Source organism: Phyllostomus hastatus, unplaced genomic scaffold, assembly GCF_019186645.2.
Source record: "Phyllostomus hastatus isolate PE091 unplaced genomic scaffold, TTU_PhHast_1.1 phas_contig_58, whole genome shotgun sequence".
NCBI lineage: Eukaryota > Metazoa > Chordata > Mammalia > Chiroptera > Phyllostomidae > Phyllostomus > Phyllostomus hastatus.
Window position 1 is genome coordinate 20,930,552 of NW_025333916.1, and position 24,597 is coordinate 20,955,148.

Consider the following 24,597-nt stretch of genomic DNA (forward strand, 5'->3'; position numbering starts at 1 on the left):
CATCAATGCTGCAGTTGGAGAATATAATGGAGAACAGTAACTGGCCATGCGACCCCTGGCGGGAATCACTGCTTACCACCCAGCTGTATTTTATAAGCTTCCAGGGTGCAGGTTTAATTAAAAAAAAAATGTTACTGTTTACACTTACAAGTATTAACTTCTCATAATTTACTGGAACTGGAAAAAAGTATAACAAAATGTATACAATTTAGTAATTGTACAAAACATTAATTTAGCAAGATGATATTGGTTATTCACCAAAACGAAGACTCAACATGTTTTCCACTGCCACTTCTCTGGAAAGTTCAGGTAAGTAAGAAGTCACTGGCTGAAAAGTCACAACAGAAGCAAGTTCAAGTTTACAGACAGCTTCCACCATGAGACCGCAGGCGTGGCCACTCGGAGGCGCTCATGCTGCCGTGACAGCCACTGCTGGAATGTTCTCCAGAGTCCATCTTCCACACGAGCCATCGGCTCTCCAAGACCAACAGTTGAAGCATCAGATGTAATACAAAATAAGAACTTCTTTTATTACTTATACAAAACTTGTACATTAAAAAAAATGAAGATCCAACAACTCCACCGACCCCCTGAGAAAGCTGAGTGCTTCTATGGATCCACCAAAGAGCCGTATGTGCGGGTCTCAGTCACCAGCCTCCTGGCCACAGGAACAAGGCACACTCCTCAGGGCCATTCACACGGCGCCTTCACTGGCGCTCACCCCGACACACCCTTTCACTGGGCTCCTCCAGCGAGCCAGGGCTTCCTGCCCAGCACTAAAGAACACTATCATCTCTGGTCTAAGCACAGAGTGTCTTTATCAGTATACAATTTGATTTTTATTTATTCCTTGAACACTTTCAATAAATTGTCAGAAGCTTACAACATATACAGATTTGATACAGTCCTTTACAAAAAACTGTCTAGATTTTTCAGCTAAATTAAGCGTCATTTAAGAAATTAAAGTTGATTTAGAGAAATGGCATTTTTCTGTCAAACCTAATTTTCCATCCTCTGAATTCCGAGAGGGGTCACAGACTTGTGTGTTCTTGAGAAACAGAGTCACCTTTGTCTAAGCCAGCGATTTTCAACTGGTGTGCCACAAGAATTTTTAAAGCATGCAGTACCTATTGAGTCAGGGATACTGACCTCTTTTCCCTTAGAGAGTCAAATGAAAAAATGGCAACAGCCAACACAACAACAGCCATCCGGAGTGAGTGATTCAAAGTTATACCTGTTTTTTTGTCAGATCGGCAAAAAATATATTTTTTGGTGTACAGCAGAATTTTAGTAATCAGTTTATACATGCCATAAGATGAAAAAGGTTGAAAATTGCTGGTCTAAGCAGTATTAAGAGCTCTGGTATCTTTAATAAAGAACACAAACTCTGTTTCTTAAAGCCTTATACTGAAAGATATGTTATAGCCAATCTAGACATACATTTACATTTCGACAAGAGGCCTCTCTGAACAAACAGCCTGCAGAGATAAATGTAGTGATTTGTTTTCCTGATAGAGAACTATTCTGCACTGCACAGCACATTCTTCTGTGGTTGGTAATAAGAGGAATTCTTCGCTTGAAGAAAGGTTCTCTTCTGAAGAATCACATTGGCTACCCCAAAAAAGACCAGCACCAAATAAAGTATCAGTTTACAAAAAATAAACATATTTCTTAAAGTTCTACAATCGAGGCTTAATAAATTACTAAGAAATCAGTTTTGTCAGCTACAGTATAATTTAAAAATCCATTTTCAACCCAGGGTGGTGGGGGTGTGGGAGAAGGGTCAACTCGTACTGATCACCATGAACTCCATGAATTTCATCAAAAGAAAACACTTTTTCCCCCACGTGTTTTCTCTTTCAGAGGTGAGCTGTCGGTTACCATCTGTGACGCTTGAAAGCGTAATAGCCATGTTGAGATCTTTCCAAAGAGCACAGCACCTAACGCACTAAGCTGTCTTCAGAGCTGAGGAACCTGCATGGAGAGAAGGCCCTCAGACCCTCCTGAAAGAGCCAAACACCACGCAGTCGTCTCACTGATCACATCTATTCATCCTCAACAAGACACAGCCTTGAGCTTTTTAATTCACAGATTTTATGTTAGTCCTTTAGAACACAACACCCGTATTTCAGTTCAGAACTGTCAGGCTATTCAAGCGGCCTGCTTGGTGCAAGTTCCTTGGAGGTCTTGTAAATTTATCTTTGACCTGTGGGAAAAAAAGACAGTGAGATATACAAAATATCAGTACTGCAGAATTTTAATTGGGGCTATTGTATGTGAACACTAGTTTTTATACTGCCTATTTTAAGAACAAACAACATGCTAAATAAATCGTTCCGTCTTACCTGTTGTGAATCATGTGACTTTTGACAAGATGTCCTGCTGCCAACGCTGCCATCAGTGACAATTCCCCAGCCATCACCGTACCACACACAATTCTGGCGAGCTGCCGGGCGTTCTCCCCAGGATTGTCTTTGCACGCTCCTTGGACACCAAGCATCTGCAGCCAGAGGGAGACACAGCAGGATTGACCCTTAAAGTCATGGCAGCCATTTCCTACTCAAGTCAACAAAAGTGAGGGCAACTACATGACATTAGAATAGAGCTAGACTCCCCTTAATTTCCCAGGATTTGATGGCCAGTACTGATGTACTGTATGCACCACACATAGTTAACACACACCCACTGCCTAGCTGGCAGCACTTAGAGTACATGACCATTCCTCTGCATTCATAACCTACTTGCTCAATTTACCAAGCATATGCCTGAAGGTGCTGACTTGGACTAGGCTGATGGGAAACAAAAGAATGAAAAGACAGCTAAAATACAGAGGTGAGTCACATGCTGTGTCAGGCAGAAACAGATCTCTAGCCCTAGAGAACTAGGCTCGAGGTCACCGACGCTTCATACCTGCAGACAGGCTTGCTGAGGGAGCAGGTTGGTCCCACCACCCACAGTTCCTATTTCTATAGAGGGCATGGTGCAACTGATATACAGATCTTCATTGGTGGGACCACTTGCTTCCATCAAAGTGATACAGTTTGAACTACCAACATTCTGTGCTGCATCCTGGGGAAAGGAAAAAAGGAAAACTGTAAAACTGCTCTTACTTAGAACAACAGAAGAGAGAAGTGGAGGCTGGGGCCCTCACCTGGCCACAGGCAATGTAGATGGCAGTGACGATGTTGGCTGCGTGGGCGTTGTAACCTCCGATGCTCCCGGCCATGGCAGAGCCCACCAGGTTCTTATTAATATTCACCTCAACCATAGCTTCTGTAGTAGTCTTCAACACCTAGAAAAGAGAGGTGCACACACTTTACATTCCCCCCCAGAAGATCCAGGGGTGCGTTACTCCTATCTGTCTGTACCTCCAGAAAACAAGGTAGTTCAGGTGCGGCCCCTGTGTCAGCCCTGTCCTCAGTAAAGAGCCCATCAGTTAAGTCTGCTCCTGTGAACGCCACAGACAGACAGGGGGCGAGACATGACCAACAGTCATCTTTAACGCAAACATACACCCTTATATTAAACTTCACTTAAAATGTTAATGCTCTTTTCTCCAATTTTTTAATCGAATTAAAGATTAATACAATAAAATATTTATCCAGTCACTCACTTCTCTGACAACCTTGGCCGGAATAACAGCTTCACAAACAACAGACTTTCCTCTCCCCTCGATCCAATTTATAGCAGCAGGTTTCTTGTCGGTACAGTAGTTACCACTAACCGCAAGAACCTGCATTTCGGGGAAATACTCATGGAGCTTCAGAAGTGCTTTCTCTGTACCCTGAAAACAACAACAACAAAACATTACATTAAAATGCAGTTATTCACAGATCAGAGGCTTTATTTGTATCTAATAGTAATACTTTTAAGTGCAGTAACTACAGTAATCTTAGCTTCTAATACAATAACTATACTTGAAATAAACTGAGCACAAAAGTAACAGCTTAGGTGTAGATTCCTAATGGTTCTTTCTAGGTATGAAAACAAACGTCTTTCTAGTGAATGATGAATAGAATGTACTTATGAATATTAAAAAATACTCAATGAGAGTATAATAATTATATTCATGCCACTGGGGAGGGTGTTACCCAACCTATGATCAACATTTCATAAATTCCTTCTTCTGGTTATTAAATTATTATCAAAAGCCCAATTTACAAAGCCTGGAAGGAGAGGTTACATATGAAAGTAAATCTCATCGTTAATAGAAAGTTGATGGGGTTTACAGTACATGAAATATAAACAAGGCCTCTAAATGATTTCTAATTAAGTGAAATTAATTCGGTTAACTCACACCTCAATAACCCAAAACATACTTACAGGAAATTAAAAAATATTTTTAAATTGTGGTAAAATACACATAACATAGAATTTACCATCTTAACTATTTTCAGGTTTATGGTGAAGTAGTTTTAAGTGTGACCACCTTGTTGTACATCCAATCTCCAGAACTCTTTCTATCTCGCAGAACTGAAACTCCATACCCATTAAATAACTCCCCATTCCCCTTTCTCCTTAGCCCCTGGCAACCACCATGCCACTTTCCATCTCAATGAATTTTACTAATCTAAGTATCTCTTAAGTGGGAACCATACAATATTTATTTTTTTGTAACCAGAGTATTTCACTTACCAAGTGAACCTCAAGGTTCATCAACATTTAGCATGTCAGAATTTTCTTTATTTTTAGGGTTAAATAATATTCCATTGTATATACACAGCACATTTTGTTTATCCATTCACCCATCAATAGACACGTGGGCTGCTTCAACCTTTTGGCTATTGTGCATAATGCTGCTATAAATGAGGGTGCACAAATATCTCTTTGGGACCTCCCTTTCGATTCTTTTGGGTATATACCCAGAAGTGAGATTGCTGGATAATAGTAAATATATTTTTAATTTTTTGAAGAACCACTGTACTACTGTTTATTGGCAATTTTTAAAGCTTATGCATTCATCCCTCACTGGAGTACTGGTGTGGCTCAGTGGGTTGGTGTCATCCTGCAAACAGCAAAGTCACTGGTTCGATTGCTGGTTAGGGCACGTACCTGGGTTATGGGCCACGTTCCTGGCTGGGGGCGTGCTGCTTCTCGCATACATCAATATTTCTCTCCCTATCTTTCTCCCTCCTTCCCCACTCTCCAAAAAATAAATAAAATCTTAAAAAAAAAAAACAACACCTTTTCATTTAATCACTATGCTCTCTCTTTCCAAAAAGTTTTATAAACGGGTAAACCAAAAAATAAATGTTGCTAGCCTAATTGACTTTAACGTTTTGTATTTGTGCCTGGTAAATGACAAATATCAGTAGAATAAAATGTAAGCCATAAACAATCTTTTTATAAAGGAGATAAATAAAATAAATGGACTACACACAGAAGGGTGGCCTCTTAAACACAAGTCTTAAAGTTCCTGAAAGAGGTCAACTTTCAAGGTTTATAGGGCAAAGTTCTGAAGTGAGAACCCCAAGATTCTTCCCATCCCCTCTGGGCAGACCCAGAACACGTATAATGCGAAGTCTAAATTAAATGTATCAAATCCAAACACCACCAATCAACAAATGCCTGATTTATATAATGAGTTATATGAAAAACCTTTCAATCAATGAACTCTTTGAGTAAACAGATGCATGTGGTATAATATGAAAAGTACAGGAGGGTACTAAGTGGACAGCAAGTCTGCACCTGACTTCTGTCTCCCTGACACTGAGGTTCCCTTTCCTGGGACACTCTTGCAAGCTCTGGTGGAGCCTATCCTGACTTACCTTGGAAATCATGTTCATCCCCATGGCATCACCTGACCGGGACTGGAAACGAATATACAGGTTGCGCCCAGCCATACTCATATGGAGCTTCTGCAGACGTGCAAACCTGTAGACAAAAGCAGCAAAGATTTTTTTTAAGAAGATGGATGTTATCTTAAAATCTAATTTAGTGGGTTCATTTTATTCATAAGAGAAATCCCATGGAGATTCTTTATTAATGTGTTTTCTTCTTTATGCATGATATTAGAATACTGTATCAACTCTCTCATTCTTAGAGCTGCAAGGAGGGAGGGCTACAGACAGTCACTTCATCACAGATGAAGTTTAAAAGGCCAAATAAAGGCAAACATATATGCTTGAACTATACTGGGGTTATCATTTGTACTGCTTATTCAAAGTAAATCAACTATACTAATATTTACTCCTCCTTCTATCCTGCTTCCAAGATCTTTTTCTCAGGCAATTCTGCCTCTTGACAATCTAAGTTAAAACGTTTTTAGAGCAAAGTTAACAGTCTAATCAAAGTGAGCCTTGTAAAAAACCCACACACAAACTTACTAGCTCACACTATAGTTTTCTAATTCCCTTCTGTGGAGGTATTCATTTAGATTAACATTCTGCTCCCCCACCCCAAACCAAGCATTAACATTACTAACTCTGAATAATTCAATTTGAAGTTGATATTTTACGTCATTTTAAGCTGGCAATATGTTACATTTAGTGATCAAAGAAGATGGCACTGGTCCTGAAATAGACATAAATGCACTTACAACACCCCCACACACACACCTGCTGGTGCTGTCGAATGCTTCCTTTATCACTGTGAACCCTTCAGGTGTCTCAAGCCAGGCCTTCACTTCTGCAGAGTCAGAAGCACGGGGGAGACGCACCACCGGGCCACGCGTCATCCCATCGGCAAGGATTCGGCTGCTGGCGCCCCCACCGAGCTATGCAGAACATGTTAGAGAAGCACACATTAATGTTGAAAACACTTATGCTCATCGCAGTAGGTGTGTCCCCGATGGTCCCCCGCCTCCTCCCATCGCCTGGCCTAGAGTGCTTCCTAAAGCAGGCAACTATGAAAAATGCCAACGTACGCCTATCGCTCTGCAGCCTCTGTTGGTGCTGGCCACAAGGCAGCCTTCTGTTGTTGCCATTGGAACCTGAAACTCTCTTCCATCCAGGCACAGAGGCCCCGCCACTCCAACAGGGATGGGCATGTACCCAATGACGTTTTCGCAGCAAGCGCCCATCACCTAAGAGAGAAAGTCAGGAACCGAGTGAAAATCTGTATTGCAAAAACACAGTTCTTGCCACTAAAAACTTCCTTCAACTTTACCCTTTAGTGTATTTTTCAACAAAATTTTTATTTACTCTTTAAAAATATTTAAGATACTAAATATCTGAGTAATGACTAAAACAACAGGAAGAATATTTTGAATTTCTATGACCTATATCATAAGCAGAATACAAAATTACAGTGAGACGACTTTAAAAGGAAAGTATTTTATAAAACTATGTACTCATGTAAAAGACCAGTCGGGGAGAGTGGGGGAAGCTAAAGACTAAAACTACAACAGTAGTAAGTTACAAAGCAAACCTTCTAAAATCAGTAAAATAACATACCAAGGAGTAATTATAGTCCCTGTAAGGTAGATACTGGAGAGAAGAAGGCTCTGGAAGTTTTCTGGAAAGTAACTGTCGGCGAATAGATACACCTCGCTCATGGCTTTCCATCAGAGTCTCCAATTTGTATGCTGGGATGTGCTTAGCATTGACTAACTGGATGATCTCAGCATCACTAAGGAATTTTGCACCTTTCTAAAGAAATGGGGAAAAAATGGAAGGGAGTTGAGGGAGAGAGAAGACAAAAGACTCCAAAAAACTGTACTTCACAGTATTCATATTAAATAAACCATTTAATATGAATAACGCTCTCAACAGAGCTAAACACAACAGTAGAACCTAAAAGACTTTTGGAATCATATTCAAAGAATATGATTTGAGAAGAAATAAGAATATCAAAATGAAAGCAAATTCTTCATGCAAATGTGACAATTAAACAAATATAAGACCAAAACACTAAATTTTGAAAGTAAGGTTCATAGGAAAAAAACTCCTAATTGAAATTCTGACACCCACCCTATAGGTTTTGATAGCCCTGAACGTAGCAGGACAGCTGAAATACTGCTGCACACGTTAACAGGATGAGGGAGAGTGAGAGAGAAAACAGACACAACTCTATTCTCACTCCCATGTGCAGAAATTAAAAATGAACCAGATGGAGCAGATACGGACAGAACACAGCATCACACTAAAGCAGGAGTGAACTCTTACAATCAATCACATAGGCAGGAATCCTGTTCAAATCTCAGAAAGGAAAATAAACTTCTTCATGAGCATTAAGCTTACTTTAAAGAAAAACAAAAATAAAACCTTGTATCTCTGAGGCTCGTTTCTATGTTAAACCTTTTCTAGGCCTCAACACAAATACGAGAGTAAAGCAGCTGCTCTTCCCCACGATAAACAGTAATAAAATAGAAAGAGCACTGACTCTTGAGCCAGTAAATCTTGGACACCACTTGGTCCCAGCTTTACCATTTCCTAGATGTATTTCTTTGGGAAATATTTAAACCACCTGGCGCCTCAACTTGCTCATCTCAAAAAGGGGTAATTCCACCCAATAAGGGAGTGGGGAATAAATAAGACCAGTACCTGTAAACCATGTAACACAGTGCCTAGAACTTAGTAGGTGCTCAGTAACTATAACTCCCTTTCTTCCTTCACTAAAAAAGCTCCTTTTCTTAAGAAAGTTACCAAGTCTGAGTGTATTTCTTTTTCCTCACCTGTGCATTCCCAAGGATCTGTAGACATTCTTCATTAGGCCGAGGCTCCTTGGGAAGTTCAACTTCAGGCTCCTGGGCCTCTGGTTCTGGTGGAGCACTAATGGAGGAGGGGTCGCCGACCACAAATGTAGCTCTGTTTGAGGCGTCAGTTTCCACCACTAAGGGTTTTATAACCTCAGCTGTTCAAAAAATCAAACAAAATCTCACAACTCTGAACGTAAGTTTTAACACTGACTCAACTTCTTAACAAATTAGCATTGTAAGACAGGAAAATGAAGAGAACAAGAAATCACCTTTTCTTTCCCTGTTTGCCTTTGCCTCCTCCTCCACTGCCTGGAATTTCTGGTTATTTCTGACCACTATAGGGTCACGCCTACAACAATCGTCTGGGACTTTCTTTTGGGCCACTACAGGAGATGTGATAGGGTTTTTTAATGAAAGTGTAGATTCCGTCTCTGCTTGTTCAAAGAAGATGTACTTGACAGCCAAAAGGAGAGCTAAACTTAGGGTGATAACTTGTTCAATATCCATGCTGATCATTCTAAATAAAAGAAAGCAAATTAAAATGTTATTACTCGAAAATGCAAAGGGCACAACCTAAACTTTTAGTAGCACAGAGTAGTACCAAGATTAATATGCAACAAAGTAGGTCTCAGGTAACTTACTTAGAGAGATAAAATTGCCAGAGGGAAACACTTGGTTCAATTCTCTTGGACACATTTTCATCCAATCCTAAGGGAACCTTAGAATTTTCTGCTGTACTGTTTTGAGGAGAAGGATCAGCTATCCAGCGACTGTGAGCATGAACAAGAACCAAGCCTAGGGACTGAAATAAAATTTTTAAAAGATTATGTATTTTCTGCATATCAGTGAAACTTAAACTTCTCATCCTTAGCAACCGGATAACTAGATGCTATTCCTTGGCCTCCCCTTAGCGTGAAAAGGCCCAAGCTTGCTGTGTGACTTAAGGACTGGCCTCACTGGGTTACTGAACACATTCCAAAGAACAAGTTTTCGGTGAGAGAAAGTGGAGGAACCTGTAAAATCTGTTTAGCTGAGAGACACTAAGAAAGACCAGGAGCTTCTAAGAAATGAGAAACAGCAGAAAAGGGGAAGAGAAATATCGGTGAAAGAGCCAAAAATTAAAGAAAGATGGCAAAAGAAGAAGAAAAATCAAAACTGAAAAATGGAATATGATATTGGAACAGAAGCTACTGAAGGGAGAAGAAAACTATGTAATTACCATAATCATCTTAACCCTCTGAGTAACAGGATTCGGTTTATTTTCCTCTTCTTCTAAAACTCGGGCAAAATGGCTGAGCTGCCAAATTGGACGACCCTCGCGGCTCTCCCGAGAAAGCTACAAAGTAAGTCAGTGTTGCATTAGAAGATATTGCTTTTATTTAAGTAAACTTACATAATGAGAAATATTAATCTTCTATTAACGTTGCCATAAGAACTGCTCTTACCTCCAAAACCAAGGACACACAAGCGGGGAAGAAAGTCATGAACACGAAGTAGTTGGCAAGAACTGACATGCAGCCAAAGCAGCACATAATTTCAAGCTGACGCACCCCTGGTAAGAGAAAAATCAAATATACAATTATTAAAGTAAGTGTATTTTTGATGCTGTATCTATATCACAAGACTCTTCCCACAAGTATAAAAACATATGAGAATATTAGTGTGTCACTCTCTCTGTCATCCCCTGGAAAGAGAATCAGGAACTCAGTGGTGATCTCAAGCCTGAGAGCACAGATGATCATCTCCTGTGTCACCAAAATCACAGTGCCAGGCAGTATGGTAGCATTTAATATATATTTAATAATTGACATTTTAAAATTCTATTTTGAGATAATGATATCTAATGAAGCAAACCTTCCACAGTTTTATACTATTAATCCAATTACACTCGTTATCACAAAAGCAATTCACCTGTGGACACAGGACTTTTTATAAAAGTAAAACATACTGCCAGTTATACCTTTCCTGATATGATGTTGTAGTAAATATTTTATGTCTACTACTAAACTCTAATTTAAACATAACCTCTATGGTCCTTATTGATGTCCTTATATTTTTGGTGAAATTTATTGCTCTGTTTGAAAAATGACATAAAGCAAAAAGACAACTCAAGATACAAAAATAACAACTGTCCCACTAGAAAATGGTTATCATTTAGTAATCTTCTCAAATAGAAAGTAACAGAATTATAGAGCTGGAAAAGACTTCAGATAACCAAATCCTACTCCTTCACTTTCCAAATAAACTTTAATATAAAACATATTTCTGATGTCACTAATATTAAATATAAAAATATTTTAAAATGCAAAAATGATTTTTTTAATAAAAACTGCCAAATAGAATAATATAAAAAAACTTGGTTTTATTTTATTTTCTGTATTGTAATAAACCATTGGACTAATAGAATAAGAGTATAAACTGTATTTTCTAAAATTCCATAGCAATTCCTCTAAAACATGGAAATTTGGGAGACTATAAAATTACAATAACAAAAGCATTAGAAAGAGCTTACATTTTAAATGGCAGTCAAATATAACCTTTTCATCCCTGAGATCATGGAAACTATACTTAACCAGTGCTTTTTACAACCTGCAACCTCCCATTTCCCCTGGACGATAGCGACTACTGTTGCCCCATGTGCTCCGTGCACTCTTCCCTACAGGCAGCGTCTCTGAGCCACTTCGCTACCATGCAAGGAGCATTAATCTATATACTTCCCGAGTTAAGGCTTTTTCCTTTTTTATTGGTTCCCCAAAGGGTTACTTCCTAGTTGAAATGTGTTAAATCTGTCCTTTAAAAAAATTTTTTTTTACCTTAATCCAAATCCCTAACAATTACACCTTTTCTATACAGCTATACATGTCTCCTGACTGGCTTCTCCAACTACAGTCTTAATGGCTTCACTTGTCCACTTCTCTGACCTACCACGACAAAACCCATCCCCCTACTTTCCGCATCAGCTTCAAAAGATTAATCCTGGGTTTCATGGCCTACTACTAGTTTCTGGCTGATCTTCCTCTCATCCTCTTACATATTCCTTTGCTTGAATAAAACCAACAGGTACATTTTCACCTAATCAAAGCATTTTTCTTGATTGTCGTGGTAGTTACATGACTATATCTTTGTCAAAACATAGAACTTTACCCAAAAGGACATTTTAAAGAATGTACATTTAAAAAATTGGTTAAAAAATATCTTCTTTACTAAAACACTGACCCTCAGAAAGTTTTAATTAATGTTATATATATCTCAATATGATACACTACCTAGTGAAAAGACCTCAACTAATAGACAACTAACCACTGTCTTAAAAGTATTTTGCTTCTGAAAGAATGAATCCCCTTGATATTTAACATCTAATTCTCTATTGTTGAACTGAGGATATACCACAGACTATCTAATTAAATCTTCTCAAACATCCTATTAGGAGGATCTAGGTTAGTTTTACCCGACTCCTAACTCTCGTGCCATCTTCTATGTGATGCAACATGAGCAACCAAGTCAGTAACTTATTACAGTGTAGGTGGCAGCAGGGTCTGGAAGGAGCTTTCCAGAAAAGCCCTGGAGTACACTCTTTCAAAACCAAAGAACAAAAACACCACAGACAAACTCATCAGAAAGTGGTGCACTGTAAAAGATGGCAAGAGGAAACAATAAATCAGTAATCTACTACTAAGTTTATATTAAAACAAACAGATATAACCACATACTCATACAATCAAAACATTTTAAGAGTCAGGATTTAAGAATAACCAATGCAATCTAACATGTTTTTTTTTTTCTCTTTACTACAAACTTATTTTAAAATATACTACAAATTGCTCACAAACCTGACATGGTACCAACTCCAATCACAAGACATTCTACGAGAGCATCAAGAGTGAACGTAGGGCCTAAAATGGCCATTCCACGAGCAATATTTTCCCGTACTTCATCCTGAAACACAGACCAAACATATCAATGAAGGTAAGATAAAAAACAACTTTAAAAAATGTTAAAGAGCATGTTAGCAATCTAACTTACTATGCAAAGAATAAAATATACATTATGACAAGACTAACAGGCATTCTAAATGCAAAGTACACTAACAAAATAATGGACTTAAAAGAAAAACATATACGGTACTCTGTTTTTCCTTTATACCCAGCAAGATATTTCTTGGAAAGATTCCTTTGAGGTGGTGCATTAATTCTGCCATTTAAACCTCACATAATTAAATTTTACAGTATTTTATATTTTTGCTACCATTGACAAAAGTTCTTAGTTGCAAAAATTTTGAGACCATGTTACTATTATGAACCTAAATCATATCCTTCTCAAATCATATCCTTTCTCAAATGGTCATAACTATTCATCAGATACATAATCAAGGCAGAAGTACATGCTATTTTATACTCAGATACTCTCATGGAATATTGTTCAAAATGTTAGATTCTTTAAAGAGACTAAAGAACACCAAGATAAAACTTTAGGTGGGAAATAATACTAGTGTTTTGGTGGGAAATAATACTAGTGTTTTCAAAGGGCTTAGAAATAAATCTATCCTGAGGCACCTTTTTATTAGATCATATCCTGTGTTTCACTAGGTAGATACTCATATTTATCCAAAAGTCCAAAATATAACCTTTATTTCTGAAACCTTCAAAAAAGTAAATGGAAAAGATTACAAATTCCAGAGGCTATGGAATTATAATTGAGTTTTCAAATAAATAGGACAGTTTCTAGGACACTTAGGAAGGCCAGTCTTAGGACTTTATAATTAAATTCACAATTATAGAAAGACTTCTGGTCAAGATGGCGGTGTAGGCAGACATGGCTACCTCTTCAGACAACTACATCAAAATTACAAATAAAATTTAAAATAACCATCACAAATTGAGTCTGAATAAAAGTCTGATGACTACGGAATTAAAGAAACCACATCCATCCAGACCACAGTGGGGACACACAGGTAAAATGGGATGGTCCCACACCCACATATGGCGAATAAAAATTGGAAAGGAATATCTCAGGAGCAAGGAGTTCCAGCCCCACACCAGGCCCCCCAGCCCAGGATTCCAGTGCCAGGAAGGTAAGTCCCCATTGGCTGCAAAAACCAATGGGGATTGAGTCCGTGGAAGAAACTGCTGGGACCCCAAGCAGTTCCTCTTACAGAATCCACACATAGATTCACCTGTTCAGACTCACTCCCTCTAAGCTCCAGCACTGGGCTAGCAGCTTGGAAGGCACCAGTGGCATACAGGGAGGAATTGAAGTGTCTGGCATCAAGGTATACAAAGGACACTGTCCTTTCTCTGGACCCTCCCCTGAAACAGCTGGCAAGCTAATGCCATATCTGAAACTCTATCAACCTGACTAACACCCTTTGACCAGCTTTGGAGATCAGCAGAGACTCCACCCCACCCAACTAACAGACCCACCCAAGCTGCTTTTCCATATGAATGGCTGGTCTTGGCTCATGCTGCATAACTTCCTAGATCTTATCAAATGGGCTATAGCTGGCCTCAGTGAGCCCCAGGCCTGGCACTAGCAGCAGCCAGCCTAGATTCACAGCTTGGCTTTGCCTGGGAGTCTTCAAGCCTAGCACAAGTGGCAGCCATCTCAGATTGCTTTATAGCTCAGGCAGGGTGGCCCTGGGCAGCACACAGGTTGGGGCTTCCCTTGGCCTGCATCACCCAGGAAACCCCAGGGCCAGTGCACCCAGCAGACAGCTACAGACCATGTCGGAGTACCACCACCCTGCCCCTACACACCTGATCCTCCACAGAGGACAGAGGTTGTTGATCAGTTGGTTACAGCCAATCCTTAGAGCTGACCAGCCTGGGTAAATCTCTCCCACTGATCTGCCAACAGCAACCAAGGCTCAACTACAAGAGGAGGGTGTACTCAGCCCACACAAAAGGCACACCTTGATTACCCACCTAGGGTGATGAGGGAGGCTATGCCACTGGGCCCTACAGGACACCTACTATATTTGGCCACACTACCAAGACACGGAGTCAAAGCAGCTCTACCTAATACATAGAAACAAACAAGAAGGCAGACAAAGAGACACGGCTCAAAGTAAAGGACAGATCAAAACTCCAGAAAAAAGAACTAAACGAAATGGAGATAAGCAATCTATCAGATACAGAGTTCAAAGCACTGGTTATAATAATGCTCAAGGAACTGAGTGAGGACCTCAACAGCATAGAAAAGATTCAGTCGAAAATGATAGATACAGTAATTGAAATAACAAATTTTAGGGAAATAGCAGAGTGGATGAAGCTGAGAATCAAATCAATGGCTGGGAACATAAAGAAATAAAAAACAACCAATCAGAAAAACCAGAAGAAAAAAGAAGTTACAAAAAAATTAGGAAAGTATAAGCAGCTTCTGGAACAACTTCAAGAGATCCAACATTCACATTATCGAGATGCCAGAAGGAGAAGAGAAAGAGCAAGAAACTGGAAATCTATTTGGAAAAAATAATGAAAGAAATCTTCCCTAATTTGGTGAAGGAAATAGACACATAAGTCCAGGAAACAGAGAGACTGCCAACAAGATGGATGCAAACAGGCCCACTTCAAGACACATCATAATTAACATGCCAAAGGTTAAAGATAAAGAGAGAATCTTAAAAGCAACAAGAGCCAAGTAGTTAGTTATCTACAGAGGAGTTCCCACAAGACTGTCAGCTGATTTCTCAAAAGAAACTATGCAGACTAGAAAGGATGAGCAAGAAATATTCCAAGTCATCAAAAGCAGGGACCTATAGCCAAGACTGCTCTACCCAGCAAAGCTATCATTTGGAATCAAAGGGCAGATAAAGAGCTTCCCAGACAAGAAGAAACTAAAGGAGGTCACCATCACAAAACTATTATTATATGAAGTGGTAAAGAGACTTATTTACAAAAAAGATTAAAACTATGAACAAGAAAATGACAAAAAATACATATTTATCAAAATTGAATATAAAAAGCAAACTAAACAAACAAGAACAGAGGCAGAATTATGGATATAATGAGTGTTTTGATGGTTGCCAGATGGAAGGCAACCATCTGTGGGGAAATGGGTGAAGAGGTGAGGGGATTAAGAAGTACAAACAGGTAGTTACAGAATAGCCGTGGGGATGTAAAGGACAGTACAGGAAATGGAGTAGCCAAAGAACTTACACACATGACCCGTGGACATGAACAAAGGTGAAGGGATTGCCTGAGGGAGTGTGAGGTGATGGGTGGAGGGGGGCAAAGGGGGAAAAATTAGGACAACTGTAATAGCGTAATCAGTAAAATATAATTTTAAAAATAAAGTAAAATAAATTTACAATTATAGGTGATTCCTAAATCTTGGACCACAAAGAAACTCTATTATAGCCTTCTTATTAATGTAAACAAATTGAACAAAAAAGAGTGCTATTAATATATATGTCTTATAAATAATACTTACCTGTGAGTTGGAGCTGAGGGCAAACTTTGCTAGTGCACTTGCTCTGGAAAGGTCAATCAGAAGAAGGAAAAAAGGCAAAGCTTCACTGAAAAAAAAAAAACCAAGACGATGAGGTACATTTAACAGAGGAAAACATATGGCTTTAAAATTCTTTCTAAAACAAAATTTTCCCCTGCTTACTTTGTATGATTCTCTAGTGTGTGTGCCTTTTTGTAGATCAAAAGGTCTACACCCTATATTCCTGACATCCTCAAAGGTATTAACGTTTTAGTTGTTCAAAACATTTGTTAAAAATGTAAATATATTTATACAGAAACACTTTTTGATAATTTTATACCAAAATATCACTTAGTAAATAATGTCTCCTTGAATTAGCATGAGGAAAAAAGTAGAATATGCATAATTTTCTCTTATTCATCATTACTTCTGAGAGGATAAAGTAAACAACCTTACTGCAGAGTAAACTGGCAAAAATGGCACTCGAAAATCCTACTTACTGTACACAACCACTGTCTCATTCCTAAAAATGTATCTTAAGAAAACAACTATGAATATGAACAAAAATTTATCTGCAAAAACACTCGTTATAAATGGAGGAAATTAAATAACCTAACAATCCAATTTTACATGATTAAATAAATAAATCACAATATATACATACATAGCTATTAATACTAGGCAGCCACAACAAATAACTTAGTTTAGCATTACTGACATGCAAAGATGTTGATAAACCATTATTTGGTGAAAAGAAGTTATAAAGCAGTATATATAGTATGATCTCAGAAGTTTTCTTGAAGTATTAAAAAAAATGGCAAAGGATATATACCAAAATGTTAACAGTTTTTAAAAATAGCTAAATGATTACATAAAAACTTCCCTCATATTTTCTAAAACTTCTGAAAATTTATATATTACAACTTTGTAAGTTCTTAATATTGAAAAAATACATATAAATGTATAATATATAAAAATATTTTGAAAAAAGTATACCTCTGCTTTCAATACTTACTTCAAGCCTGTCAATTCTTTATCTAGGAAATGAATGACAACTGTACTAAATACAAAACTTGAGAAAATTGTGAAGAGGCCAGCAATACCTAAAACAACAAAATTCAACAAACTGAAAATTTTCATCCTTTATTACACAAGTACCAACATATAGTCCTATCAATATTCTGAAATATTATTTTCTCCAGATTCTTAAGGTCTCAAATATCAGAATGTTTCACTCCCACTAATGACAAAGTAAACTACTGAATGCATGCAGCACACTGTAAGCAATACACACATTTCCAGACATGTGATTTGAATAGACAGGTGTACGGCCACAGCAAATAAAAAAATCTGATGGCACACAAAAGTCAAATGTATAATCCTAACAGGTGTGGCTAGTGGACTGGGTGTCTTCCCACAAACTCAAGGTCGCCAGTTCAATTCCTGTCCAGGGCACATGCCTGAGTTATGAGCCCAATCCGGTTGCAGTGTGTGAGAGGCAATCGATTGATGTTTCTCTCCGCTTTCTCCCTCCCTTCCCCTCGCTCTAAAAATAAATATCTTTTAAAAAAGAAGTTAAATATATAAAAGGATTACCCAAAATATATTTTGATCCAAGCTGACGCAAATTCTGGAACTGGAAGTAAATATACAGGATTGCTATGCATCGCGTTATTGTCAGAATTATAATGTCACTGCTCAGAACATCCTATAGGGAGAGACAGGAAAAAAATCATAATAGTTATAGCTTTTAAAATAAGCAATCAAAAATAAAAATTTTTATTTTGTATGCATCCTTAGTTTATATACTATGATAATATTATAGGCATATTGTAGGCATAATATAAGTCAAGTAAAAATATTAAATATGCAAATCAAAAATTAAATCCAATTTTTATACAATCCATTGCTTAAAGCCAATCACTTTCCCTGTTAATTATAAAAACTATATTTCTCAAGTCAATTACACTCGTTTCAGTAGAAAAAGGCAAAAGAAGTGTTTCTAGTGCATTTCCATACTATATAAATACATGAAAATTTGAAGTAAATTTATAAATACTAAAATATTTTAGTCATAGCTTTTTTGGTAATATGGTCTCTAAAAGATACTCTTTAGAAATTGAAAATTTAATTTTCTTGAGCTAATATTAAATTAATTTCACAAACCTCTTCAAACTTTGGACACTCATAATTCCAACCACAGATCTTATTGTTGCCGGTAAACATGTTCATGGACATCATACAGATGGTCAGTGTCACCGTCCCCACTATGACTTCCCAGGGGTGGGAGGCCACAAAGAGGCCATGCATTCGGAAAAGTCTTGACAACATTGTTAACTACAGAATCCTTGAATCCTGGAAGGAATACCAAGTGTGAGCAATTAGTATACAGCTCACTGTATTTTTAGGAAAAATGTTGTAAACCCTGCTATAGTATGCACAGTGTCTTGTACATATGAATAAGGCTATTTGATAGTGCTCCTTATAATTGTTTACTCACAACACTTACATCCTCTATTATTCATTAGCAACCAACTTAAAAGCAGGTATTTCTTATAAATTGTATGAATTCAGGCATTTAAAGTCAAACCAAATAAATATCTCAGCCCTTGATATTATCTGAGCCAAGGAAGAAAGCAATAAAGTAGAAAACAAAAGTCAGAAACAACTCTTCATATTTCTTTTCTAATTACCCTGATGTAAAATGTATACAAGCACCCTGTTCATTCTCCACATTCTGGCTATGCAAAACGTAAATGCCAAAGAACCTACTCTTTGACACCTATAAATTATCTTAGTTTATAAAGCTCCTCAAGGGAGGGACCCATGACACTTTAACATTCCACCCAACATATGGCGTAATGTCACCAGCCAAATGATGTTTAATAAACTTTCTTAATGTTGCAGTCACCAGAGAAAAGCCTTTTCCCACAGTTTTACTGCTCATCAAAACACTACAGCATTACTAAAAGAAGATGGCTGACCCAAGGAGGTGTCTACAGCATCCAAAAATTCCCTACTGAACATAAAGTAACTTTGATCTAGACTACTGTGACTAAAGTTCCCCACATTTGCTGGCTAAGTAGTAATAATAATTTTGATATTCTGGTTTTTAAAAAATCGAATACAGTCATTGATCCCTAACATAAGAACTTGCAATTCTTACTTCTTACTCTAAAATTAATGCTTATGATAAAGCATATAAACTACCCATAAAAATCAATTAAAAATAAGATGTAAAAAGTAAGTTGATTGACACACTAGCACACTAACAAGAATTCAAATGAATCTCACATTTATGACAATAACTAAGAAGGTGATTCATTCATTGAAGACAGAAAGTAAAAAGGGAACAAAATGAGGTGAAGAAAGCATTAATCAATCTAAAGGGACCAAATCTATCTAAAGAAACCAAAGCAGTCACCTCTCACTGCATTCCTCTATGTTCTTTATATTTCAACCATACCAGGCCACCAGCCAGGTATCTGGTTTTCAAAGTTCAGGCCGCTGGGTCAATTAGATTATGAAATCAATTTTGAGTCAGGAAAAAAAACTTTTTTTAAATAAAATAAAATAGAAAAACACCTGTGGTAAGAAATTACTTCTTGAAACTTTGTTTCATGAAACTCTACATACGTGAGTGTGTGTATGTAACATGTACACACCCCCCACACACATAGATTTCACACTATGGGCCTCAATATTAAACGTCTGGTGGTCACTAAAGTATATAAATGTGCCATGCATCTGCCTGTGTTTATTCATGCTTTTTCAACCTTCCCCCTGCCCCGAGTCTTACGCTTTTATCCTCAGCACTTGCACTAATACATAGCAGTTGCTCAACAAATACCTGCTTAATTAAAAATATATTCTTAAACAGTAGCATGTGTTTTATTGACACACCCTGAAACAGACCTGAAGATTTCTTTTTAAAAAATCCTCACCCTAGAATATGTTTATTGATTTTATATAGAAAAGGGGGGCAGGAAGAGATCAATGTGAGAGAGAAACACTGATCAGTTGCCTCCTGTATACACCCTGATGGGAGATCGAACCTGCACCCTAGGTATGTGCTCTGACAGGGGATCAAATTCAAAACCTTTTGGTGTATGGGACAATGCTCCAACCAGCTGGGCCACCCAGCCAGGACAAGATTACTTTTTTTTTTTTAAGTCACCAAAATATAAAGATAACCCTAACCCCCTTCTTGTTCCCTAATTAAAGGCTGAATGCACAGCATTCAGGGAATATATTAAAGGGAGACGAGGTAGGGAAGAGAGGAAACATTTTATATATCAGTAGTATTCTGGAAAATAAGCAGTAACAACAACACTTTCTATTAAATTAGCAGGGACTTGGCCTTAAAGTATTGGAGAGTATTAATCACACCTTAGACTTGAACCCTACCTCATTACAACCAAAAGCCTCACAGAAGACTAGCTTTTTGTGATGGTCTTCTGTCACATAATTTCTTTCTTATATTAAAAAAAATGACAAAACAAAAACGAAACTGTCTAAAGAATCAAATTAAGTCAATGTTTCAGAAAATGAGTTAAAAACACATTTCAAAACTAGGTTAAAATGAGTTCTAACACTTCCTCTCCTAAAACCCCTCAATTAGGTTAATCCCTATTGAGTCAACATATCCTTCACTATTAAAAAATTAATTCAGTTGAATTAAAATCTGACCTGCTAGCATGAAGGTACCCCAATTTGATCACGTATCAGTTTAGCATTATTAACCTATAATTATATTAGGCACTTATAAATTAATTATATATTTTCCCTCAAAAAGATTTCACAGTAGCACTTTCAATTCTGTGTTCCTGAGATCCTGTGAACTATACCCAAGGCACAGAGAATCTGACTTATTTGGAAACAGAAACTAAGTAATGGAATGTACAAAGGTGCATCAAAATAATCATAACTGTAAACTCATTTCTCATGAGCAAGCACTCTCCCCATTTCACTGTGATTATGCTGTAAAGCATTTAAATGCCATGGACTCAAATCCTCCACCTTCATCAGCAGTTGCAAGTGGCACTGGCAGGCTACAGGAGGGCTCATGCAAATTCAATCGGGCAGTTATTTATGCCATGCTGCAATAAAAATAAAATTTACTTTAAAAATCAGGTTAAACAGGCAATGCATGCCTTGCGTATTCAGAATGAAGTATGATAAAAACATTTCACAACACTTTTCAAAAAAATGGATAATTTAAATACAATGGAATCCTCAAACTCTAATCTAGTATGCTATAGAAACCACCTACCATGGCCGATTGCAGAAAAGGATGCTTTCACATCCTACCCTAATTCTTTCCTTTGACTCAGCACCCCTCCTGTGCTACACATTCCAGTATTTGATTAAACACTTGTTTACAATGCTCTCAAATCAATTGCTGTGTATATTATATTAATTGAAGGTAAGCACCTTGCCTTATGCTGAGCCATTTTTAATTCCAACAGAGTTTAACATCTGTTGTTCAACCTACCATCCTGGGGAAAAGATAATTTCTTGCACTGAAAATCAGGAAACCTGGATTATCCAATTCTATTACATGCTACCTGCTTGTAAGTCACATCTCTTCTTCATTCACTTATAAAGCTAGAGCTCCAAAGTTTTGACAAAGTGTTAAGTGGAACTATATGAAACTGCTATTTTTGTAGGTAAGAAACAGTCAAATTTCAAATATCATCCATTTCATATGGGTAAAAGGACATCCATATACAGGATGTGGCAAAAGTAGATTTACAGTTGTGAGTATGCAAGAGTTTATTGTTGTATTACTGTTTATCATTGTATTATTTTCCAAAAGAACTGTAAACCTGCTTTTGCCTCACCCTGAAGATGGATTATCCATGGTCTATAAACTACATCATACAAGATTAAAAAGCGCAAACACAGCCATCCCCACACAAACTTTATCTTGAAATAATCATGCCACACATCAGTTGGATGTAATGATGTAACCTTCGAACAATTTTTTTAAACCTTCATATTCCTAATCCCCATTTGTCCTTACTAGCAAGTTTATCATAAATTCTGGAAAGACACTACAACAAAGCGGGTCCTTAAAATCCAATCTACCTGCACTCCAATGTACACTAGGCCTTTGCTAGATCACCTCTAAATTATAAAATGTCTTTCTTTGGAGGAAAAAAATAAATTCACAAGCAAACAAAAAATACATTCTCTACATTGTGAGATGCTGACATTATTTAGCATGGCCCGGAAACAAATGTTTCCTATAACTTTTCCGGCATCAAGTCTAAGAAGTCACGTCCTCAAGCCCTGAAACATTTCAACAGACCGCTTAAGATGGAGTACACATCAACTTTCTCCTACCGCAGAAACTATCCGGTATTTGAATCTCCAAGGTAGGTTTTTCCTAACTAAAACCAAGTAATTCCGAAAAACCTGAAGTTCTGGACTAAAGGACATCAACACCAAAGAAACTACACCCCTTACAAAAAAAGAAAGAAAGAAAAGAAAAAGAAGAATCCTTTAAGTTCCTGGGCGACTCCCTACATTGGGTTCCTCATCCTTTCAACCCGTTTATCCTAGCCATCACCGGACACAGCTATGCAGATCCACGGTTTTCTCACGGCTCTGAGTGAGTTAGTTACATCATTTATAGACCTCTTCCACATCACTTCAAAGAAAGGTGCTGACGAACAGCACCGCCTGGGCGTGGAAGACTGCACAGAAAAGACCTCGCGTGCTCTCGGCGAGCTGCGGCCGGGTCATCCTCCAGCCGCCCAGTACTTCTCGAAACAAGGGTCCTCCAAAATCACCCTCCTGGGACCCTTTCCGCCCAGATGATAGTGACCGCGCAGCCAGCACTGTTTAAATCGAACAGGGACGGCAAAGGCTGCTCCACTCCGCCGCCCACCGCTCAGGCCCAACCTAGCTCCTAGGCTCCCCGCGCATTGGTGTCGGCCACCTCTCCGCCAGCCGCGCATCAGGGTCGTCAAACCGAAGTCCCTGCGGGACAGGGCTGCCATACCCGGAAATCCACCACCGCAGCTCCCGCCAGGTCCGCAGGGGGTGCCTGCTGCCCCTTCCCAAGGCCTAGTGGAGATTGAGAACCGCCGCCAACACGGCCCAAATCCCGCTGCCACCCACCGCTGCCCGGCTCCCGCCGACCGATTCCCCTTCGCGGCCACTGTCCGCCTCACCTCCTGATCTCACTAGAGGTCACCGAACACCGGCACCGCCGGCGCTCCTCCCGTCTCCAGTCAACAGAGACGCCGAGCGGAAGGAACCTTCAGCTGACGCACTCTTGGAGCCAGCCGAGCCTGAGACCAATGAGAAAAGATCGTCCGATCATATAGCCAATCATCTGGAGGCTACTCGGCCTGGTGGCTCTGCGTCACGAACGGTCGCCTTAACAACCTCTCAAAGCTCTCACCCTCGCAGAGATCCGGCACCGCACCATCTCTCACCACGGCTCGGCCAACCAATAGCGAGTCGAGTACTAGCCCTAGGGCCTGCCTATTGGTCAAAGAGCTGAGAGGCGCAAGCCTCGAAGCTGCCCGGGCGAAGATGGGTGGAGTAATTCAGATGGAGTATTCTATAGCCCAGGACCTGAACTGTGTCATCCTGGCAATGAGAGTACTGTGAGAAGAAATAGCGAAGTGTGAAGATAAACGCAGGTCAGGCTGACGGTAGAAAGCTGCATGACTTAGAAGAGAGAGATGGAAGGAAGTGGAGGTGGCCCTGAAAAAAGGGATATAAAAAGGGGAAGATGGCAGCGAGGTGCAACCCAAACCTCAAATGGACCAATATCCAAAACCTAAACCAACATTATGCTGGGACTTAACCATTCGTGTAAAGACCTTGTCTGCCCGGTCATTGACTAGTCTCTTGGTTTCTCTCCCTACCCCACCACGTCCACTGCCAGTGTGAGGCAGTTGTCACGTACTGTCAGTTATCTATGAAATGTGCCTCTCCCGCATCTTTGCATTCCCTCTGCCCTCCCTCTGATGCAGGCCTTTATTATCTCTTACCTGAAATAATGCAATAGCCTCTCCTAACTGGTCTCTCCACTCCTGGCGCTTCCACCTTCCAATCCTATTACAGTATCCCACAGGCCTGCCTCCAAACCATCAAGAGTTACCCATTGTCTGCTAGGTTGAAGTAACTGGCACCACCAGTATGGCCCCACCCACATTTCTTGCGTATCTCTCACTGTTTCCCTGTGTCAACCCTGCCTTCCTGCGAGAAGAATCACACTCAGTACCTTTTATTCAGTCACACTCAGAACCTTTTTTTCTCCCTGCATATGATTCTATGTGTAATATGGGTATGTCTATGCATTTTAATTGTTGAAATCTTAACTATCCTTCAAGGACCATTTCACATGCCACTTCCTTTCCTGATTTCCTCAAGCACACTCCATCTTTCCCTACTTTGAACACCCATAACATTTTGTGACTTGTCTTATTGTCTTATGTGGAAAGTTATTAAGAACAAGAATTGTAATCCATTCGATTTTTGAAGCTGGGTATTTTGAAACACAGCACCTAGGA

The 24,597-nt window shown here is 38.9% G+C and overlaps 1 protein-coding gene across 4 annotated transcripts; it reads right to left on the reverse strand.

The window, feature by feature from the left end:
• Positions 1-137: 137 nt before the first annotated feature.
• On the reverse strand, positions 138-23,366 carry HMGCR (3-hydroxy-3-methylglutaryl-CoA reductase). Of its 4 annotated transcripts, none has more exons than XM_045848030.1 (20): positions 23,245-23,366; positions 18,230-18,418; positions 17,660-17,771; positions 17,079-17,166; positions 16,067-16,151; positions 12,469-12,574; positions 10,084-10,190; positions 9,858-9,974; positions 9,280-9,440; positions 8,908-9,155; positions 8,615-8,793; positions 7,395-7,589; positions 6,866-7,024; positions 6,558-6,715; positions 5,769-5,874; positions 3,614-3,784; positions 3,152-3,292; positions 2,911-3,069; positions 2,346-2,500; positions 138-2,206 (listed from the first exon to the last, which is right to left on the reverse strand). In XM_045848030.1, the coding sequence occupies exons 2-20, from the start codon at positions 18,392-18,394 to the stop codon at positions 2,152-2,154; spliced, it is 2,667 nt and encodes an 888-aa protein (XP_045703986.1). In that variant the 5' UTR covers positions 18,395-18,418; positions 23,245-23,366; the 3' UTR covers positions 138-2,151. The 4 variants fall into 4 exon arrangements, with proteins under 4 accessions (XP_045703986.1, XP_045703985.1, XP_045703987.1 ...); XM_045848029.1 differs by having other exon boundaries at positions 23,192-23,264; XM_045848031.1 differs by lacking the exon at positions 23,245-23,366 and adding an exon at positions 23,073-23,179.
• Between the last annotated feature and the right edge of the window lie 1,231 nt (positions 23,367-24,597).